This window comes from Siniperca chuatsi, linkage group LG6, assembly GCF_020085105.1.
Source record: "Siniperca chuatsi isolate FFG_IHB_CAS linkage group LG6, ASM2008510v1, whole genome shotgun sequence".
NCBI classification, from domain to species: domain Eukaryota; kingdom Metazoa; phylum Chordata; class Actinopteri; order Centrarchiformes; family Sinipercidae; genus Siniperca; species Siniperca chuatsi.
In genome coordinates, this window is record NC_058047.1 from 11147490 (window position 1) to 11170188 (window position 22699).

The 22699-nt window shown below is 40.7% G+C and overlaps 2 protein-coding genes across 4 annotated transcripts; both read right to left on the reverse strand.

The window, feature by feature from the left end:
- Positions 1-148: 148 nt before the first annotated feature.
- LOC122878141 (transmembrane protein 79-like) lies at positions 149-9487 on the reverse strand. Of its 2 annotated transcripts, none has more exons than XM_044200530.1 (5): positions 9274-9487; positions 5588-7924; positions 3434-4000; positions 2621-2834; positions 149-858 (listed from the first exon to the last, which is right to left on the reverse strand). In XM_044200530.1, exons 2-5 carry the CDS (start codon positions 5859-5861, stop codon positions 603-605), a joined length of 1311 nt encoding a protein of 436 aa, XP_044056465.1. In that variant the 5' UTR covers positions 5862-7924; positions 9274-9487; the 3' UTR covers positions 149-602. The 2 variants fall into 2 exon arrangements, with proteins under 2 accessions (XP_044056465.1, XP_044056464.1); XM_044200529.1 differs by having other exon boundaries at positions 5588-5872; positions 9274-9486.
- A 1038-nt stretch (positions 9488-10525) lies between these two features.
- ctdspl3 (CTD (carboxy-terminal domain, RNA polymerase II, polypeptide A) small phosphatase like 3) lies at positions 10526-22655 on the reverse strand. Of its 2 annotated transcripts, XM_044200532.1 has the most exons (12): positions 22341-22655; positions 20538-20661; positions 20274-20414; positions 19246-19360; positions 18203-18314; positions 17234-17302; positions 16060-16146; positions 15215-15277; positions 14745-14824; positions 12651-12777; positions 11680-11775; positions 10526-10950 (listed from the first exon to the last, which is right to left on the reverse strand). In XM_044200532.1, exons 1-12 carry the CDS (start codon positions 22467-22469, stop codon positions 10885-10887), a joined length of 1209 nt encoding a protein of 402 aa, XP_044056467.1. In that variant the 5' UTR covers positions 22470-22655; the 3' UTR covers positions 10526-10884. The 2 variants fall into 2 exon arrangements, with proteins under 2 accessions (XP_044056467.1, XP_044056468.1); XM_044200533.1 differs by lacking the exon at positions 17234-17302 and having other exon boundaries at positions 22341-22649.
- Between the last annotated feature and the right edge of the window lie 44 nt (positions 22656-22699).

Consider the following 22699-nt stretch of genomic DNA (forward strand, 5'->3'; position numbering starts at 1 on the left):
CAGCAGCAGCGAGGACGTCAGCAGGGTGGAGATGGAGAGCAACATGGAGAGCATGTTATCACATAATGACAGTCCCAGCGCTGAAAACACACACTGTAGTTTCTCCAGGAATAGCTGCTCAGTCAAAGTGAAGAAACTGAAAACCGGCTGGAAAAGATGGCTTTTATTCTGTCTTCATCATGTACAAACTTTTGGACAGTTGAAATAATAATAAAGTCTGACAACTGAAGTTGCTTGTCTCGTGGTTTTCTAAGATCAAACCATATTCAGCCACATATATAGCGGAGCTTTTAAGTACTTAGACTTCAAATCATTAAATATAGGCACTGGAATAGCTTAAAAGGACAAATGTTTTAAGACTACGGCATTGTTCAAAGGCTTCCTCCGCCACTAGCAGGGAAAGAGCTCTTGCATTTCAGATAATAAGCATGAATCCACATTAAAAAAGTCCTGTATAGGAGGAGCAAAAATACAAGTTAAGCTGTCACAGACTTGGAGGTTATAGTTGCAGCGTGTGTTGCTGTGCTGAGCTGCAGACCACAGGAATGGCCTATTTTTGGAAAGATCTCCTTCTCTGAAAGAAGAAAGTGCACCTCGCCTACTCACTGAGCGTCCAGGATGTCTGTGGGTAGGATGTCTGGTTTGCCACTCGGGCTCTGTGATGTCTCCCCTGACCAGGAAGAGGGGGTGACCTGATTATAGAGGACGTCCTGAGAGCCAAAAAGTGGCTCTTTGAGATTCAGGGTGTACATGAGGAACAGATTGAGAGCCACCATGGCGAGGAGCGGGAAGACAGTCAGGCCGGAGCCGAAGCCTCGCCAGGAGCTGCACACGTTCAGGCTGACCCAGTAAACAAGCCTGTAGAGGATTAAACAGGAAATCAACTTCAAACTTCACTGATAAACACTCACAACCTCCCTGACGGTGTTTCATAAAGCTCCAGTTAAACAAGACTTACTTCAGCAAGAGGTGAAAGAAGTATTCAGAACCCTTTCTGAAGTAAAAGTACCAATACAGCAATGTAAAATTACTCCATTAAAAGTAAAAGTCTAGATTGTTAATACTGATGCATCAATGCATAAGTAGCATTTTACTCCTGTAGCTGGCTGGAACAAACTACTTTATACTGTGTACCATTAGGTAGTTTAATATAGTGGTTCCCACCCAGATACATCTGATGAGTTGTGAGATGATTGGTAGAGTAAGAAAGAAGAATAAATAAAGTTGTGCAACACAAATCTGTATTCATTATATGGGCTTTTCTCAGATCTTTGTTTTTTTGTAAAATATTGGATAAATTTACCTCTTTGAGACCCGATATACAAATGCATGATCTGTTTAGAGGGGAAATTTACTCTGAGGTGAAACTGTAAACAACAAACAAACAACTCACAAACATCTGAAGCTTGCGACAAGAGAGTACATACAGCTTTGTTGTAAAGTTTCAACAAGCCAAAAAGGTTGGGAACCACTGGTTTAATCTTTAACAATTCATTATCACGTCTTTCTTTGTGTAAAATCTAAAAGGTAACTAGTAACTGTAACTGTCAGATAAATGTAGTGGAGTAAAAAGTACAATGGCTGGGACCAGTAACTTCCTGGTTGCCTTGCAACTGTTCACAGCCAAGAAACAATCTGACATATAATCACCAGGCTAGCTGTTTCCACTTGTTTCCAGTCTTTGTGCTAAGCTAAGCTAACTGTCCTCTTGCTCTAGCTCCATACTTGAAGCACAGACATGAGATTGATATCTAAAAATGCAAATTATCTTCCTCCTATGAAATAAATTACTTGGCTGGTGTTTGATTTGATATTTTTAGCACTTATGATACAAAGAAAATCCACATCACTCACACTGTAGTTGAACTCAGGATGGCAAACAAACTGAGCTAATAGAAGAGTTCAGTGAAGCTGAGTTCATCTTAACTTGTGTCACAGTCTGAGCTCACTGCTGCTCTACAACATGCTGCCAAAAGTTCTTTGGCTTTGTTAATGACAGTGGTTGTGTTCGTTTTTAGCCGTGCTAGCACCGTGGCTCCACCCCTTTGGTCCAGACTAAAATATCTCAACAACAAATGGATGGATTGCCATGAAATTTGGTTAAGACATTCATGTCCTCTTCGGGATGAGCTGTAATAACTTTGGAGATCCCCTGACTTTTTTCATCTCTGGTTTATGAACACACAAAAAAAGTAACTAATGACATTCCCATCAGCCTAAGTAACAAATATTAGCATGCCAACATGCTAAACTAAGATGGCGACCATGGTAAATATCACCTGCTAAACATCAGCATGTTAGCATAGTCTATGTGAGCACACTGATAGCACCGCTGTGTCTAAGTAAAGAGCTGCTAGCAATGGCTGTAGACTGGGGTTGTGTTCTTGCTGTATTATTTTATTCTTCATATTAAATGTTTAACATGTGCTACTCTGTGCTCATGTCAGTATTCCTTATTGTGAATTGATGTGATCTGTGTTTAATGTCTCATATCTGTGTATCAAAGTCATGAAGGAGGAATATCTTTTAAATTAAAACAGTTTAATCCTGGATCAGTTTGTTAGGTGCTTCTATGAGCCATGTTTATCAAACACCCCTCTGGTCCACATTTGAGCCTCACCTTCCTAAGATGAACATGGCGACCAGTATGGGCACCAACTTTAGCTGGTCTTGAGGCAGTAAAGTGGCCATAACGACGAGGTTGAGGACGTAGAGGAGTAACTGCTCCAAGGACGCCGTGACAAACAACTGATGAACCGCCCGTCTTCTGGGAAACGACTCCTGCAGATTGAAGGAGCCTGTGCAGAACTGGCAGGCTGCACCCATGAGCATCGCTGTGAGGGATAAAAGAGCAATAAGTCAGTTAGCATCTTGAATCTTGGCCATCTTTCCACCAACAACTCTCAACTTTAAGCAACTCCTAGCTGCACTTGATCTCGTCTGACAGCATACTTTGTTTTTATAATATCTTTATTTGAATATGGCAACTGCCAGCAGAATGGCCTACATGCAAATCCTCCTCACTGCCACCAGCTTGACAAATAGGTGAGAGGAAAATGGTCTGGACAGGCTTTGGTTTGGATGTTTTTGCCACCTGCCCCCCTCGTTCTAGTCGCCCAGGTTGGGAAGTGATTAAAATATTCTGAAACAATTAGGCCACAGCCTGGGAGACGAGAAACGCAGCCAACCTCTTATTGTAGTTTCCATTTAAAGCTATGTGCAGGAGAAGGAAATTATGCTTCTCTCCAGAGGCCCGGGGAGACGTCTGCTGCACTGAGGTTGAAAGCGCATGAAATTAAAGGGGACAGGAGACATTGAAACATTCCGAGACGAGGCAGCCAGACAAACCAAATCCTCTCTTAATCTTTATCTTTCATTTGTGGCGCTCACGCGGCTGTTTTTGAATGTCAGCGTGCAGGTGTTTGAAGCGTACCGAGCAGGATGGGGACGGCCGCCATCACACAGCAGCAGAAGGTGAAAACGATGCGGCTGGCTATGTCGGGGCAGTCGGGGGGTTTAATGGGGACATAGAAATAGAGTGCATAGAGGATCCCGGCTGCACACAGAAGAGAGGCCAGGACTGAGGAGAAGGCAGGAACCCGGCCGCTCTGACAGCATTTACACTGGCAGCAGCGGCAGCAGCATCGTCCCCAATCCGAAGCCTCCTCCGCGGCCTCACAAGTCTCTCCCCGCCCCCCTGAGCTCCACACAGTCAGCTCCACGCTCTCTGGCGGCGGGCCTATCAGAGGTCGACCCTCGTCCACAGTGCAGTCCAGATTGGTGGATTCTGGACTCCATCTCGGTGTGTCTGTGCCGTTGGGAATGTCTCCCTGAGAGGCTGGGGTTGGACAGCTGATGCAGTTTTCCGTGGCAGCCTCCAAATTGAGCTCTGTGATGATCGGACTGGAAAGAGTTTGATCCAGTTCCCCCTCCTCTGTCGGATCTGCTCGTGGCTCCGCTGGGAGGTCGTTGCCGGGCTGCTGGGGGCAGGGACCAGAGCCTGTTCAAATCAGAGCACATTTTAATACGCAATCCAAAACCAGATACTGAAAGCAATCAAATGCAGACTCACACTAATCAATCATTCCCGTACTGCATGTCAGGCCTGGGTCTCATGTAACAGTTTGAAGTGGTGGGCACATGGCTGCATTAACCCATTAGGAGGCCTCAGGGCCACAAATTGCTGTTGGGCCCCTATTGAACCCACCTTCTGCCTTCTGTGCATTGTGTTTGTACCCTGTCCCCTCCAAGTTCCCACAGTTACAGAAACCCAGAAACCAACCTGTACTCCTATGCTGGAATATTACAACATGATCACAAGTTTCCTTTGTGTCAGTTAGTTTGTTATGATTTTTGAATTTGAACAAATTTAGGAATATGCACCACCACGTGAACACAATATAAACTGAAATAACTACTCTTGAAACTAGACCCTCTACAATACAGGACCACAAGATACGGTCAGGATACAGGACCGAGTTGAAAGTGTACTTTGACGAAATTTGCAATTATTCAAATTACCAAAAAAAGAAGTGCGGCAATGTGCAGAAATGTGCCTCTTCATTCATGAGGCAATTATAGACATTCTGCAGATGTTCTCTCAATTTTTCCAAAGGTGTTGTCACAGTTGCTGCAGGCTATCGTATCAACATCCACTATACATCTAAATGATTTCTTGGTTGAAGCACGAGCTACCAGGAATACTTGTGTGTTGTAGAGGGTTGCAAACATTCACCCACTTCATTACTGTTCTAAATACGTCTTAAACTTTGTCTGTTTCATGTCTGTTTTGACTTAAAACCAACTTTTTTCAAGGTAAGTTAGTTAGTTATGTTATTTATTGTGTCGTGCACATGCAAGTGCCCAACCCACACAGACTTTATAAGGCACCACAACCACTGTTGCGAACAAAGAACTTTGTCCCCTGTCTTAAACTCTGCAAATAAAATCTGCCACAAACAAAGGCTCCCTTCCTAAAACACAACTAAAGTTTTATAATACGCAATCCAGAAGAACTCATGCAGGACATTTTACTAAAACGTGTCGCCCTTAAATCATCATATAATAAGCAATAAAACGACATGGACTTCAAAACAAAGCCTTTTCACTCCAGGGAGACAATTAAACCTGCCTGTTTCTAAAGCTAATGGTAATGTACCTGAATGTAACTGTATTGGATGTTGATTCAACTTTTTACGATTAAAACAAAATCGCCAGTCAAAAGCATGTTTTTACCCACCTCATAGTGCTTTGTTATGCACTACAAACAACTGTATAAAGGATTTAAAGGTCCTAAAATTTTTATGCAAGACATGGATGTTGATTTAGTCCAGAGCTCCTGCAGGTAGATCTACACATCTGCTCTACCTTAAAAAACCTCCTACAGCATTATTTTCAAAATTGGAAAGACATGTGCACTCCTCACTGACTGTTGCTCCTCTTTAATCAGCCCTGACTCTGTCTGAACTCTCTTTGGATCCAGTCTGGACTCAAACTCAAACTTTAGCCTTTGCTAATTTGCTCTGGCCTCCCCTCAAATCCTACAGCTCCTTCAGACAGACAGTAAAAAGCCGCAGTAATAACTCACTCCTCGGCTGATTGGTTGCTGGTGGCGGTTCAAGGGAGCGCTGGGAGCCGGAGACGGAGTGGGAGGACGAGTGTAGCTCCTCCACCGAGGACTCGGGGCTGTCTGACACCGGCGCCAAGGAGATCTGAGTGTCCAGGTCCAAGAAGGGGGAGAAGGAGAGCCTGGTCGGGTCGATGTCCTGGAGCTGGTTGATGATATCACTGATGGACTCCTTCATGCTGTCGAGCTCCTTCACATTCTGCCGGTTAGTGGCCTGAAGCCCCGAGGTGCTCATAGTCACACAGCCTGAGAGGAGCAGGAGGAGGTCCAGACAAAGACCAGTAAAAAACACCAAACCAGGGACACATGGGGCAGTAAAACCACCTCCACGTGTCAGAGAAGCCAAATCAGTACACAACTGTACTGTAAAACCCACCTTGTTTCATCTTTACTTTTTATTAAATAGAGTCATTTATTCACTTTCTTTCAAGCATCTGGTGGCACTTGTGAAAATGTGCAGAAAGAAACCACATCATCATCAAACCGTGACAGAACATTTAAGGTCATTAAAAACGCTTTGGAAAACTGTTTTGAACCAAAATGAAAAGTTATTCAAATCCTGATTCCCCCAAAATCACGGAGCAACTACTGAAGTTGGAGTCGGAGAAATCTAAGAAGAGTTGTTGTGAGTTGTACTTAATTTTTATTGTTTTTATATATTGTCTTCTGTTTCTTTTATCTCCTTCATCCCACTTTTATTCTACCTGTAAAGCACTTTGTACCTTCGGTTTCAAAGGTACCGCTTTACCACTTTTTATTGACAATGATAGCATTTACCCTCCAAATTAGGCAAAACTTTATTGGGACTTTATGTGGAGTGATGTCTAACTGGTTGTGTTATGTGAGGAAAGAGGCTTTTTTGGGATTTAAGGAAATCAGTGTTATGAGTTTGTGTCTGTACAATAGTCATCACTGACAGGAAGTTTATCTTCCTCTGCAAGGTAACGCTGCCTCTGCAAGTTTGAATTGTTTTTCGTTTTCTTGAGACCTTTTCTCACAAAATGTGAAAATTATAATCTGATTTTTAGGAATAACATGCGATAGGACAGATTAACCCAGACTACAGCTGTAACAGTCTACTGCAGAAAGTCCAAATGACATTAAATACATTTTCTGTAGAGCTTATAAATGACCGGAGCACACCACATAGAATACATATTTCTATTCCTGTATCCAGAAGACACTGCACATATAAAACTACAACATTTGATCATGCAGCCAAGACACGGAGGTCATGTCCTCTGTATTTTACTTTATGTTCCACATTTAAAAACTTATTCATGGTGGGTATTTTCCAGGCTGATTCCAATATGTTTAGACTCACTATACTTAAATGTGACTCAAGTATTGGAGAGCGAGGGTTAGATAACAATACCAGTGTCTGTAAAATGCTGAAGTTTGAGGAATATAAACCTGTTTTGAGTTTTTTTTCTTTTCATTTAAAGGAGTAGTTTGATTTCAGCTTCCTTGCTGATTGATACCACTCTCATATCTGTCCATTAAATATGAAGCTATAGCGAACAGCCGGCTAGGCTAGCTTAGCTTAGCATTAAGACTGGAAACACAGGGAAACAGCTAGCCTGGCTCCAAAGGTCAAAAAATCATTTTAAGCTTCTATTTTGTACGGATTAAACAAATTAGATCTAATGAGTTGCTTAGTGAACTTTAGTGGTGCTGTAGGATACTGATATCTTTGGACAGAGCCAGGCTAGCTGTTTCAGGTCTTTATGCTAAGCTAAGCTAACTGTGTCCTGGCTCCAGCTTCATATTTAATGGACACACATGAGAGTGGTATCAATCTTCTCGTCTTACTTTTAGCAAGAAAGTGAATAAGCACATTTCCCAAAATGTTGAACTATTTCATTAACAAAATGTATCAAACTCCTAAATGAATCAGCGTTAAATAAAAAGCTTTGCCTGTATACAACATGGGCTGAAGGTAGAACAGTTTCCTGCTTTGAAGCCAAGACTCAAACATGAGATACTTGTTGATGCTTGTATTTCACTTATTTTAAGGTTTTGTTGAACCATAAAGAAGGAAAAATATCCAGTGTTTCACTTATTTTGCATATTTTTAGAGGCCTGAGGAAGGTGAATATATCCAATGTTTAACTATTTAAGTATAAATCTTTTTATATAGGCCTAGAGAAGTGAAAGTAAGTATTTCACAAGAAAATAGCTAAATTAGAAAAAATAAATATGTTTTTGTAATAGATGTTTTTTTCTTGATCCCTTTAATCATCTGGTGACCCCTCAGATTTATCTTGGGGCCCTTTCACATATAGCAGATAGGGTGATCTGAAATAACACAAGGCAGGATTACGTCACCAATAGAGCAAATACAATGAAAGTTAATGTACACGAAAAATATTATCTTGATTTCTTAAGGGAAAATACTTTAAATTACATTTAATCTAGAAGATAACTCAGGATAAAACCATTTGGTTGCCAGTAGTAACAAAGTACATGTGCTCAAATACTGTACTTAAGTACTGCTACTTTATACTTCTACTGCACTAAATATTGCAGTTATTACTCCACTATATGTATTTAACAGCTTTTCAGATTGAGATATTAAACACAAAACATGTGATCAGTTTATAAAATATGATGCACTGTTGCTGATTAAAGTACCCATCAGTATATGAAACAGTTAAAATTAGCTTCCCCTCAACAAAGCACATGAAAGTAAAAATGATCCAATAATACAACAATATAACACTGACAGGGGACATCCTGCATAATGAGCATTTTTACTTTTTATATTAAAAGTACATTTTGTTGCCAGTACTTATGTACATTTTAATACAGGACTACTAGTTGTAATGGAGTATTTTTACAGTGTGGTATTCCTTTTACTTATACTTCTTTTATCACTATTGGTTACTTTTCCGGTCACTTCTTACTATAGAAACGCGTGAAATGTACTTAGCCTATTGCACGACGATTTGGACAAAAGCGCCAGAGAAATGGATGTAAAATAACACCAATCACGCGCCTTTGTTTGAACCGCACGGTGAATTTCAGAGGCTTTCATTAACATCTGCAGAGTGAATTTGGAGCATTTTCTTCTGGATGTTTTTGGCGCACATCCAACGGTGGCGCAGAGTCGGCACACAAACTCTGCGGTGAGGATCTTTCTCCAAACAAATGCGGACTTTACCATGTATAGTGCGCAATTAGGACTCGTCTGGCTTTTTAGGTCGGAGGGGAATAAATCTCGGTGGTTATCATAGTTGGCGTGCATGTGGAAACGCGCGTAGGGGGGCAATGTGCTTCTACTCCCCGCTGAAAAATAACTTTTCTCCCGCTGCTGAGCAACTCTCTCAAACAAATATTTATTACATTTCCTCTTCCACAAAGCAAATAACGTCTGGTCTTGTCTGGTTTAGTGTTGGGGGCTGCAGGAAATGCCCAATTTGATGATAAATAAATCAAATGCGCTCGAGCATTAAATCTGTGCGTAAAGGACACACAAATCATTCTGAAAGAGCTGCTCCGAAACCTTATATTTTGTGGCCATTCAGCAGCAATTACAGCACTTAACAATTAGATTTCAAGGACAAATGTGAATTAATTTAACTCCATGAAACGCCTGTCTAAGCGCAGTATTTAATTAGAAACATCCCTCGTATAAATGGACTTACTTTAGTCGGAGGTTGCAGATTATTTGGTGAGTTTACTCTTCTCGCAGTTAAAAAAACCTCCGTCCTTCTCTGCCTTTCTTCCCTCCCCCTCCGTTTGCTTTTTGTCTTCCAGGATCCTGAACTTCTGAATCAAATTTCAGGACGGACAAAATACTAGGCTTTTCCTCCGCCCACACAAGTTTTTTTCCTTCCTGGGTACCATGTCAAACACCATATGGAGCAAATAAAGCCGGAGCAGCAGCAGCAGCAGCAGCAGCAGCAGCAAGAGGAGGAGGAGGAGGAGGAGGCACTTTCTCGCAGTTTACCTTCAAATTCAACAGTCACATCCATCACAAACACGAGTTTATCTAAACAGGAGAATAAACATTTACACTTAAACTAAACCTCAGCACTCCTCTAATACTCATACGCAGGATGATGGTGTGTACTACCGTGTAATGGATTTACTGTTTATTACTATAATATTAAACCTAAAGACACAGGTTCACAGTCTGTTTTTTGGTATCACTATAAGATTCCTAAACTGTTGTTTTGGCATTATTATTCTTTATTCTTCTAAACCTGGAGTGGTTTATTTCTCTATAATTAAACATGAAACTTTTATTTTATTTTCAACAAATTAAACCTTTTGTTTTTGTCTTATTAAGCTGTTTTTAGGAAATCTGTCAGAGATGCCACAGCACGCGTCAAAAATCTGCCATAACCAGAAGAACGTTGTTTAATGTGATAGTATTCCTATTTCTTTTATTATTTTATTCCTATTTCTTTTCATAAGTGATCCCTCCTATTTCACACATCTTTTCCATTTGCTCTTCTAACTCTGGTGGCTCTTTCCTGCTGCACAGGAAGTGATTGGTTTTATTTTTTAGCAGCAGGAAGAGCATTTTTTAGGAAATAAAAGAACAGCACGTCGCACTACAGCTGTCACACCACAGACCCTGGGAAGATGTCCATAAGATAAAAGCCATAACAAATACAACCAGCAGAGAGGACGTTGACCAGGTTCAGGCAGTCCTGAATGTATCATTTCATCATTTTACAGTAAAGTGTGATTTTATTCTGCTGCGTCACTGTTACCGCACTGTCCGCTGTAACGTCGTCCTCTGCGTCAATAAGAAGCAGATTTCAAGACAAACCGCTCACCTCACATGTTCAGAAATGAACATCTATTATTAAATCAAGCATTATTTCACAGAACTGAAACAGACTGTACACAATGTGCTGAAAGTAAAGCCAATATAACTGACAGAGGTGCTCCATATTCCCATTTATTATTAGGGTGATTTTACTGCATAAAAAAGCTTATCTAAAATATACAGAGGACAGCAGTTGATTAGCAACATAAATCAATAAATAAAAAAGCATGACTATAAACAACATATTTCAAGTTTTGTCTTGTAAATATATACACACACACGGTAACAGTTTATGTCCCGGTGGAATGAGTCTCGGAGAAACGGGGGAGTTTGGACAGAGGAGGGCGAGCAGGTCCGGCACAAACCAACAGGTTATCTAAGTCCAACTGGATTCTGCTTTTAGCCAAAGTATAAAGAAAGCAAACACGAGCTGTGAAAGTCACATAAAGTAGTTTGGGGGAGGCGGAGAGTCCTGTTAGTCCTCTGACAGCAGCCGGTGGAAGTGATCCTTCCTCTTCTTCAGCACCTCCCGAAAATCCTCCTGAAAAAACACAACGGGAGATATACGGACTGAATGATGAAACCGGGGGAGGAAAGACAGCAGGCAGATGCTGCTGCAGATAACCAGCTGTTTTATTCACAACTGACTGTCTGGTAAAACTACTGGCTGCACTGACCAGGACTGCAAGAACAAAACTGAAGTACGAAAACAATCTGGTTCACACTTCGAACAGAACTCAAACACATCAGAAGTTACAGTTAAACAAATTCCCAACTCAGGCGGTTTTCTAAGACCGATTACATTATTATTATCTGTAAACCTCACTGCATGGAAATCAGTGGAATCACTTTTAAGTAACATGAGTCCAGGGATTTCTGTATTGCCTCTGTATTTAATATGGATCGGTCACATGGTGGCCGATACTCATCCAGTGTATCAGATCTGTGCATCCCCACACATTTTGCTCGTAATAATTATATGACTTTACTTAAATGCCCCATTTACAGGATCTGAACATTTCTAACTTCCTAGTGTTAGTATCAAACACGACACTGAGGCAGAAGTCTACAATCTTTACCCGTCATAATTGGTTGATTGTCACACCTCTAACTAAGGGACAATTTCTTCTTTTCTTCCATGAACCTTAAGATGAATTTTAGGGAAAGTAAAGGAAGGACAAACTCTCATCTGTCCACACAGGATGATTGGGGGATACAGCAACTACGTAATATGTAATAATCATAGAAGCTGATAATATGACCGACGTACTGCTGCAGACAGTTTCTCCATGGAGGGGATGAGCTTCTGGAGCTCTCTGTCCTCCGACTCTCCGGACCAGCTCTTGATGGGAATCGTGTTCATCAGCTGCAAAAAACACCAAAAACTCAAATGAATAAAAACGGTCTTTTGTCGGTTTTCACTGTACAGTTGCGAGATGATGAGGAATTCCAAGTTCCCAGCTCTATTAAGAAATAACATAGCTCCCTTTAAAAATGACTAAAAAACTAAATATTTGTGTCCCATTTTTAAAAGGTTTACGTCTTCAGTAAGAACCAGTGGGCTCAGGGCTGAGAGCCAAAGACCAGCAGGGAAGTCAGAAAGTATTGAGAGACGGACTAACACATTGCTGGTTGTTTTGGTCTTTTCATGGGATTTGCTGATAACAACACTATAGAATATCACCAGCTCTATCCATTAAAAAAGGTGGCGTATGCGATTCTGGAGAAATCCAATACCATGACAAACACCATGATAGAGCGAACAACGACACAGCAAGCAATGTAACGAACGTTAGCTAGGTTGTGGGTTAGCAAACTGTTGCTACAGTTGCTGCTGCGAAGCTTACAGCCAGAGAGGACGAGACGGTTTCCCAGAGCCAGCAGACCAGCTCCAGAAAGCGACACTCACAACTGTCCTGCTACTATAGCTAACATCACAACAACAGCATATCCTGGCAAATTAGAAAGTAAGCTGAATGTCCGCAGGCAAGTTATTTAACTTTACCTGACACACAAATCAGGGCTGGAATAGTGCTGTGTGGCTCGGTCAGAGCCACTTTGTTAGTTTCCCATTTACAGAGCCAGGGCTGTGTACAAACACCAGAGGTTTTGTTTTCAGCGTATACACTGAACGGACAGCTAGCAGACCGTGAGGAGATATTCGCTGAAAGACGTGTATTGGATTAGAATTGCATACCTCACCTCTAAAAGCAATGAAAATGACAGCTCCACAGTGCTTACATGGTACGGGTATGTGTGGGGTGCGTTGTCCAGGACGACCGTCTTGGCAAGATCCCTCCCCAGGACGTTGAGATCTTTGATGTAGTGGCCGACAACGCAGGCACAATCGTCCTGATACAGACGATGACTACAAGAGAAATCAACATGTTAAAAACATTCACACCTGTTTCATTGAAGTGTGTGTATCTCTCCCCCTCCGATGAAACAATGTGTACCTACACTCAGTGGTCACTTTATTAGGTACACCTGTACAATCTAATGCAATCCAGTACAACAGCTTTGCCACATATTCTATCTTTACGAAACTTATAATGTTCAGTTTTTCTTAGAACGTTAAACCATGAGGCGTTGATTCAACTATATGTTTATTACTGAGATTGTAGTTAGCTTTACGTTACGCTGAGGTGTTTGTAATATTCTTCCCCCTCATGTTTGTACATGAGGTGTGCAAAACATTAGAAACACCTCTCAATAGTATTATCTTTGTAAAAAGGTAGAATTCATGGCTGAGCTGCTGTTTTGGATTGCTTTAGCTCATGGCAAAATCAAAAATATATATTTTTAAGATAATCCACGACCTTGTTGTGAGCAGTTTCATGTAGGAACTATCGGTAGAGAGAAAATAGTTCCCACCTCACAACAAGGTCTGTGGATTATGTTGAGTAACCGGGCCATGATTTCTGGAAAGAGACATTGCTGTCGAGTTATTCTTGATTTTTTTGGCCAAGTGCCATCTCTACAGCCGACATCTCCAAAACTCTGCAACTCGCACCAAAACCATCTAGACGGATAAACAGCACTACAGGTGAGAGGAAAATATATATTTTTGATATTTGTCCCTTTAAGTGGCCACTGAGTGTAGATTTTAAATACCAAATGCTGCGATTCAAAGCCGATTAGATTCTGCAGTGATTAGGATGTAATATTTTTTACTTTTTTAATAATTAAAGTGCGACTAAAATAAATCTCATTTTTATTTCAAATACTGACTTAGAAATGCCTCAAAAAATAATGTCTTCTGCCACACGAACAGTAAATATAGGCAGTCAAACACAGGCAGGATGATTTTTTTTTTTTGGTTTCAGTAAAACGCTGCTGACTTGGTTTACCTCTTGGTAACTTGGTTTTATTCATTTATTTTTATATAATAATAATAATAATAATAATAATAATAATAATAATATAATATCATCATCATCATCATGATATGACGAACTTGTTAGCAAACATTTACTTATTTACACATCCAGCAGTTCCGGAGCAACATTATCATTCATTTGGAGTCGTGTTTCTGGCCACCTGATGAATATAAATCCAACATCTACTCCGTTTTAGCTCTGTGTTTGGTCTCTACAAACTCCTGAGAGAAATATCTGGCTCTTTAGCTACTAAATGCTCCACTACGATCACCAGCTAGTCGCTAAAAACGACACTATGGGAGCGGTGAGAAGGAACCAAAACAGTAAAGTTGTGTTTGGACAGCTAAACAATGAGCTGAAACTCGTTATAAAGCTTCGTAAAGCTGCAGATTCAGCTGATAATCCTCTGTACACCACTACGAGTGAGCTTGTCAGTTATTATAAAAAATACAGATTATAGCCGCTTTAAATGAACAGTGAGTATTTTATGATGCAGGCAGCATTGTACACAGTAGTACGGCATTTCCTTCAGTGTTGGTGTGTTGCGAAAGGTTCAAAGAAGGGCAGGTCGCACACACTGACACACTTTTCTGAATTTCAGTGGTTTTTTTATAGATCAGTCTTATGTCGGTTTTCTGATGGATTATCTGTTCATCTTTACATCCCTTCTTTTACTTGATATTAACCACCTGAAGGCAAAAGTCAAACCTAATTTCTACTGTCCTCACCACAAGACACGAACACATCAGCACTCATAGTAATTCACTTTGGGTGACAGTCAGCTTAATCCAGAGTGACCAACTAATGGTCCGACCACAAACAGACCATTTAACATTTCCGAGCAGCAGGCTAACACTCGCTGGCTGGGTCTGATAAACCTGACAGAGTGCATGTCTCTGCAGTCAAGCAGAGAGTTTATGAAACATGAGTGAAAGCAGATCTTAAGGAGACATACCGAAACAGTTTTCTCTGCGGGTCCAGGATGTTCAGTATCTTCTCAGCGTATTCCTTCTTTGCACACGTGTAAACAAACAGCTGTAACAGAACACAAACAGCAGCTGGGACCGATTCCACACAAACCAGAACTCAACGGGCCTCACCATGAAAACTACTTTTAGTTTCATATATTTTCATATACAAAGAAAAATAATATAAATAGGTACGTAGGAATGTTGGAGCAGATGAATTAAATGAAAATAAAGGGGAAGGCACGATAGATAGTATCTGTGTGTAGAGAGGGAGAGAAAACTTGCAGATCAGTTCATCAGACGAGCCTACAATATTTGAGGTTCCAATTTTGCAGAACATTATATTATTATTAATGATAAAGTTCACCTCATCACACTAAAAACAAGCACTTGTCTAGAGCCAACTGAACCAATAAACGACCCGACAATTTAATTTTATAATCAGATTAACACATACCTCATAGATTTTTGCCATGGACTGCAGAAACTCTTTGACATGTGGTCGTAGGATCATGTACACCTGTTGATAACAGGGGAGCAGAGAGGGTACACGTTAATACATATTCTCCATTTTCTCCTCAGTTCCTATTAATCTTAATCTATGCTTTACCTCTGATGCCAGTTATACTTGTGATTTTGCACAGTTTGGCCCAATGACTACAGATCCTTTGTTACTACCTACCATTCTCCAATGCATAGTTTAAAGATCAGTTTCCATTGATTTGAATTGTAATGTGGATCCGGGAACATTATAGAAAATGTTTAAAGCCTGTCCATAATGGCATTAGGTGAATAATTATTTGAGACAAATGTTGCCACTTCATTCTCTGTTATAGGGTGCGTTTTGTTTGTATTGTCTGCTTGTTTGTCTAATTTTGCAGAGACTTCAAACTTCCATGCGGTGCTTTTCAAAAGTCTGTTATCACTTCTGATATGATGGGTTGGACATGAATGTGCCACCAAGGAATTTATTTTAATTTCTTTTTCTTGCAATTTGCTGCAGCACTGAAACATAAGCAGTTTGATGTTAATGGGCTTAACATGCTAAACCACCTTTAATCACTTATTTATCTCAACTGATTTAAGGCATAATGATGAATGACAACATGATAGAGATGACTGCCTCGATGTCTCACCAGTGTTATTGTTAGTTCTGGCATTTCTCCACAGTAAGACTAGATTTCTTTATATCTCCTGCTTCCTGTCATCCCTCACTGAAGACGACAAACACACTGTAGTGATTCTTCCATCAACCTTTTCACCCTCTGCAGTCATCTGCATCAGCGTGCAGTGAGTGGTTACCTTGTACTGATGGTCCTGGAAAGCTGTGTGGAAGGTGTACTCTGCTTCCTCGATCACATTCAGAGAGCTGAACATCAGGGTCTCCTCCTGGAAGGACAATGTGACTTAGTTTATTTTTGTATAAAAATCCAAGACTGCTTTCTCGTTATGGGTGCAAAGCCTCTGCTTTAACTAACCACTTAGAGAAATAAACTGCCAGTTTTACCCACCATAGTGAAGTTTTTCTGATATATTCATTTCCTAGTTACATACACAAAGACATTTTTTTTTTTACAACTGAACTCTGGCACGATCTTAGCCTAAAATAAAAGCTCTTTATGAACTCACACTCCTGTCTTGCAGTGTGACAGAGTAATATGTTCTCCACAATAGATCTCACCGAATTAAGCAACAGCAAATAAGAACATTTGAACCAAAAAGTCAAGATTGAACACAGATGGGGAAAAACAAAACAACCACTGTGTTTGAGCCTAGCTCAGGAAAACAATAAGCAGCTATTGTGAGGCTGCAATTTGCAATTGGGACGGCAGCATTCTTGCTGACACCACCAGCTCATCTCAGCTCTGGTGATTACATGTCAACACAACTTTACCTTAGTGTACTGTGGCAAAATAATCTCACCTCAAAAGGTTTTTATTTATATATGTTTATTTTATTGAAATGTGGTGATATATCTATACATGTAAGGAGCCCAAAGCCCACAGAGGCATCGCTGTTGTACTGTCTAAGAAAAACATAAACTTTACGTTCAGACAAACTAATGTGGCAGCAACAAATATTATACATCATCTCTGAGACCAAAATTAATCTTTCAAGTCATTATATCATATGAAAAAGCTACGGCGACATCAGAGCCAGCTGTAAATTACACGAGGGCTTGCCGAGATAAGACTGTTCTCCATGGGATGACAACGGACAGTGACCAGGAGCTGGGCTGCTAGCTAACAAGATGTCCCCACATCTAGGACTGTCACAATAACTACTTTTGTTGGACGATATATTGTCCCAGAAAATAATTACATACATGATATTATTGTTATTTTAAGGGCATTTGCATGGCATTCATTTGCATAAATCATAGGGGTTGTGTCAGTTGCAGCAAGGGAGAGAGAGAGAAATCTTTAGCCAAATAATCACAAACTCACTACAAGGACATTGTGAGAGAAGCTCATACCTGCCTGCCCCAAACGTTGCACCTACTGACTGACTGCACATGGCGCAAGAGGAGAGACGAGGTCCGGCGCTGATGGCAGAAGAGCCGAGGACTGAGATTACTCTGAGCAGCATGCAAGGGAATGAATTACAATATAATTTATGAATATATTTCTCTCCTTTTCCATGATGGTCTGAATAGGTTGCTAGATTTGTCGCTAGTTGCTTTTTAGAAATAAAGTTTCAGAGGGTCTGAAAATTCGCTAAATCAAGCGAGAAAGTTGGCAACACTGAAAAGTGTGGAGGAGCTGCCCGAGCCGGCCCATGCTGAAACGCCACACAGAGAGCAGACGACGAGAGAACAGAAGCAGCGTGACCAGAAATGACAGCAAAACGTGTCATTACGCCTCAAGTCTTATGATGTAGGGAAAACCCTGCAGTTTATTCTGGCATCATATTGGTGACATTCATATGTCAACAAACACACGTAAACACAACGGGCAATGTAGAGGTCAGCAAAAATGATTGCGGTCATGTCCATCTAACGTACAATAAGCAGATTGCGTAATTATCAAAACAGGCCTACTCACATCTCCAAAAAACGTTGGAGCAAATTTCCAAACAGGCATTATTTGGATCCATCAGCCATGTATTCAGGTGGTTGTTCATCACGTCTTAATAAGTATGTCACTGTAGGCTCTTTATCATTCATACCAGCATCTCAATCGCTGCTTCACACAACTACATTCTACCAACCTGGGGATGCCACTCCTACCAATCACAATATGTATGATCCATACCATTTTTTAAAGAAGCCATCATTACTATTAGTGTTTGGGACGTGCTGTTAATCGCAACTGAACAAACTGAAGGACAAAGCCCATGAGTTAAGATCAATTTGTTTCATGTTCAAGTTCCATGTTGGTCATTCATGTTTCTGAATGGTTGTGTCCACATGTGAGAACAGGAAGCTCCAGAGGATTAAACTCACCAGGTCGACCACCAGTGTGGCCTCTGGAGTGCTCCTGGTCTTGGGGGGAATATCTCTGAGTTGGGGTCGGGAATGCTGAGACTGTGACGGTATGTTCTTGATGAAGGTAAAGCTGGAAAAGAAAATAAAGCTCTTAGAATAGAAAGAATCACCAACACCGAGTGAGTTATGTACAAAAGGACATGAAACAGGGAAGCGGTGATAAGCTCCGGCACTGTAGAAATCAATTTTTAAAAAAGCAACACTCAGGTGAGAAAACTGTATTTTTTTTATTTTAAGTACTAGGCCATCTGTTCATCTTGATTTGGCATTGTATGATACGATTTTGGATTCTGTGAATTGATTAAAAATTGTAGAAGATAAGAATTGTGATTCTTATGTGAATGGATTTCCCTCATCCCCAACGTCTGGGATCAAGTTTCAGTAACCGAAGAAGACAGTAAGTTGGGGCTCCCGCTTAATTCCTACTAGCTCACATGCAATATGTAAAGAGTTTTGCCAGATATTCATTTATTCACTCATGCGACTGGCATGACTGAACATTGGTAATACATGGAGGGACTGTTGGTCAGATTATTATTGTAAGAGGTTTTTAAACTCTTTTGCCCCGGATGCACCGCAGGGGGGAAAATCATTTTTAATAGACTGATCTGATTTGAGAAGATCAATCACCGAATGCCTTAAAATAGACTCTTTTACAGTGCACGAGTTTTTATTAAACTGATTTTGTGCATAAGAGACGATGATTGAGATAAATGTATTACGGTGATCTTAGAAGATGGTAAAAGATGTGCATTTAATCTCTCTCTCTGCCTGTTTTACCTTGTGCTTGTGCCTTTATGTTTATCTGACAGCATTCAGTTCAGATTTGTGCCGTTTTGAAAATGACACTGAAATGTTACCAGGTCCGACCTAGTAAGATTGCTGTCATGGATTTTACAAAAAAAATGACCAGGGTGCTTATCAGACATGAGACCTACATGTTAAACTGCCATCAGATTAACGTAAAGGGGTGCATATCTGAAAAGGGGGTTAATACTTACGGGTTGAAGACATCATCTTCCTCGTCTCCGGCCAGAAGGTCAATGGAGCCAAAGCCAAATACACCTTGTTCTGGGCTCATCAACACGTTGTTTCTGGTAGGTGAACACTTCACATCTGGACAGAAGACAAAACATGTACAAACTGTAAACAACATGAGCCTGTTAAAAGTTAATCCTTAGGCACAGTCATTGGATGACAATGGGATTTTCCTTAATGAACAACAGGTGTGCCTAACAAGTGTAAAGAAAAGAACATAAATAAGCAAAGTTTGCCTTATGTAATAAACTACATGTATAAATTGTCTTAATGACGGTAAGCTCTGAAGTGCTTTGTTTCCTGTCTATTCTCAATGTTAATGGATGCTTTATTATCTAACGTAACACATCCAAACGTAATATGATCTAAGAAATAACCAATGCAGAAAAAATCCCAGCTAAGTAGAGAAGTTTATTTCTCTTCAAATGTTGTAGCTGCACCTGATCACAACACGGATAAAGCTGGAGCCTCTTACATAACGCACAAACCAAAACAGCGAGACTCACTTACTAAAGCTGTTTATAGCGCCAGTATTGTTTATGACCTTTTCAGAAGGGAATAGTAATGACTCATACTGGATCTGAATTATAACAGGACACTGCTGACAAAGCTGTCAGCTCACAACATTAAGCCTGCCGATCAGCTCAAGAGGCACATGATATCCTTTCTATTTGATGCACCCAGGGTGGGAATTTACCACAGTCCACCAGAAAGATACTGGTACATTCATACTGTGGTTGGTAAGTGAGTTTACTCCATTCTTCATAAGAAAAGAAAACAATCTTCAAAAGGATGACTGGATGTCTCCCAAAGTAAATGGTAAAGCAGTGAAAGCGATGAGTGGACTGAGTACATTTTTACTCTCCCACAACACATAATTAAATATCTGGAAGGGTGATTGATGGCTTTTTGAGGTCTTGCATTCATACAAGTCGAGTCTGTTTTAGGCACTACAACCACTATATAGACCGCAGACAGTAGCTGTACTCACTCTCTTTGCTGGGTGTGAGGAAACGCACAATGGGCGAGTAGATGTTTCTGGCCGTTGTGTTACGAGGAGACCCTGCGTTGATCTCAGACAGTATGAGCTCATGGCGCATGATGGGCCTGATCGGAGTCTTGAAGGCCAAATCTAGACCACAAGAAGAGGATCAGTGAGAACACACAAAAACAAGTGTATTCATATTCAGGAAAACAAAATGTTAAAATATATAAAACAGCATCCTTGAGAATAACTGGAAGCTGCCAAACGTACCCGATTCTCTGTCATCAACAGCGATGGCTCTCTTCCTTGCCCGGCCACGGGGCAGTTGTCGCCTCGCCATTGTGGGTATTTTGTCATCTGAGTGGTGGGAGTCATGATCCAAGGTCTCTTCACTCTACACAGTAAAAAACACCAAAAAAACCCCAAAAAAACAAAAACTCATTGTAAACTAAAAAAAACAAACAAAAGCTAAGTTTAGTTTCACCTGTGTGTTCGAATGTGAAATTGTGATGATTCGCAAAGAACACATATAACCTTTAAACAACTATTTTATAAGCTAGAGACAGCTATTATTTACAAAACTGTATTAAAATACTGTAAAACTGTTTCAGAGTTAAAAATGTCTGCAGTTAAGAAAAGCTGCACAAAGTAAGTTGTATTGCCAACAAGGTACTGTAATGGTAATAACAGTGTATCAATAATGCATATCAAATCATAATATAATACATATAATCAGAATATTGATACCAGTGTATTGCAAGATTATGCATCACTATTTGTTGTTGTCCCATTACTATGTCAGTACCAGGGTCACTGCATCATCAAGCAATAGAAACATGCCTCAGTCCTGTACTATAAGATGTGTACCTAATGTATTTTACTTGCTTTGTTTAACTATGCAACGGTCAGACCAAAAGGAAAATGCCCACATGTGAGCCATAAACAAAATTACTTAAGAGCAAGCACACATTGCAGGAGTCCCAAGTGTAAACAGTCTGCATGCATGTGTCCTGGTGACCTACTTTTACTGGGACCCTCTCTCACATGCAACTGGGCTGTTTAATCCTCTGCTGCAGCATCAATCCTCTGTCAGACACCCCGTCACAGAGCTGCATGTCTGAACCTTACAACCCCATAGAGGGATGAAACCCTGGCAGGGCATCACAAGGGAAGATACTATGGTCTGCTGATGTCTATTAAACATCCATTGACTTCCAAGTGTGGAATATGATTGGTTTGCTCTGTCCAATGCATTCTGCTCATTTAAAAACTAGGGAAGTGTGTTTGCAATATTTGTCTGATGCGGATGAAAACACCCTCAAATCGAAGCTAAAAGGCGACACTTCAACTCAGTCACTGTCAGTCTCTAACTCAATGTGTTCAATTTGAGTAATACAGAGCCAACACAAGATAAAGTGCCCACGTACTTTAGTTACACTACGGACGACACAGTAAAACTCTGTAACTCAACATGGCATTTAAGAAAATATAATAAATGTGTCCATCATTGTTTGGTAACGTGAAATTATAAGAGATACCTCTAAAGCAACACAATTCAACAGCACCACAAACTACAGGCTCCAAAATGGCGATTAAGTTGAATCAATAGCGTAACTTCTCTAAAACTGTTTAAACAAAAACTGAACATTACACCGCAGGGCTGTTAGCTGCGCTGGCTTTTAGCTTGGTGTAAGTCACCCAAAAAACTTGGTATAACTGATCACCCCTTCTCAAAATATTTAATTAACTAACGCTACATCACGCAACAGTTTCGGGTGCGCGTAAACCACGAATTTATTTAACTCTGGAGAAAATACGAGTGGTTAGTCAAGTAACGTTAGAGCAGGAATGAAATCGTCCAGCTAGCTAACAGCTAATCTACTGTTTTGTTATGAGAACACCAACGTTAGCTGTTAGCTATTCCGTCCGGCTAACTAGCAAAGCATCGGAATACGGAAACGATTACTTATTCTACTGAATCTGGCAACTAAACACAATGTTTACTGGTACAATTAACATTAACGAGGATATAAGGTTACTGACTGAGGAAATGATCGTAGCAAAATGCGTTACCTTGGTTTGAAGCGGGCTTTCGGTCACCGATAAGCGCGTCGGTCTCGGGGTCGCTTTGTTGGACTGTCGGCGGTTGGTCCTCGGCGTCTCCGAACACGTTGTAACGGTTTTTTGAGACCTGAGTCTCATTTTTGCTCTTCATATGGGACTTGTTAACATCTACACACAAACTCCTCCACTGTAGATGAAGATAGTCGCTTTGAACCCGATGCTTGCTTTTCTTTTCTCTCCCCCGCCAGGCTGATTTCAGCAGCCGAGAGTCGGTGTGGCTCCGCCCCGCTCACCCCGGTGTCTTCTCGAATCAGTTTGTGTGTTTAAATCTGCCGGGGTGCGATAGGTTCACCACTGCGGACACTGCT

What these genes read in the sequence shown, in the direction of transcription:
- LOC122878141 (XM_044200530.1), bottom strand. Translation starts at nt 5,861, where the DNA reads ATGAGCACCTCGGGGCTTCAGGCCACTAACCGGCAGAATGTGAAGGAG. An exon ending in GGCCGTCCCCATCCTGCTCG is followed by an intron (nt 2,835 to 3,433) that starts GTACGCTTCAAA and finishes TATCCCTCACAG; the next exon opens with CGATGCTCATGGGTGCAGCC. An exon ending in GCCATGTTCATCTTAGGAAG is followed by an intron (nt 859 to 2,620) that starts GTGAGGCTCAAA and finishes AATCCTCTACAG; the next exon opens with GCTTGTTTACTGGGTCAGCC.
- ctdspl3 (XM_044200532.1), bottom strand. Translation starts at nt 22,469, where the DNA reads ATGAGACTCAGGTCTCAAAAAACCGTTACAACGTGTTCGGAGACGCCG. An exon ending in TGTTGATGACAGAGAATCGG is followed by an intron (nt 20,415 to 20,537) that starts GTACGTTTGGCA and finishes CTTGTGGTCTAG; the next exon opens with ATTTGGCCTTCAAGACTCCG. An exon ending in TGGAGAAACTGTCTGCAGCA is followed by an intron (nt 10,951 to 11,679) that starts GTACGTCGGTCA and finishes GTGTTTTTTCAG; the next exon opens with GAGGATTTTCGGGAGGTGCT.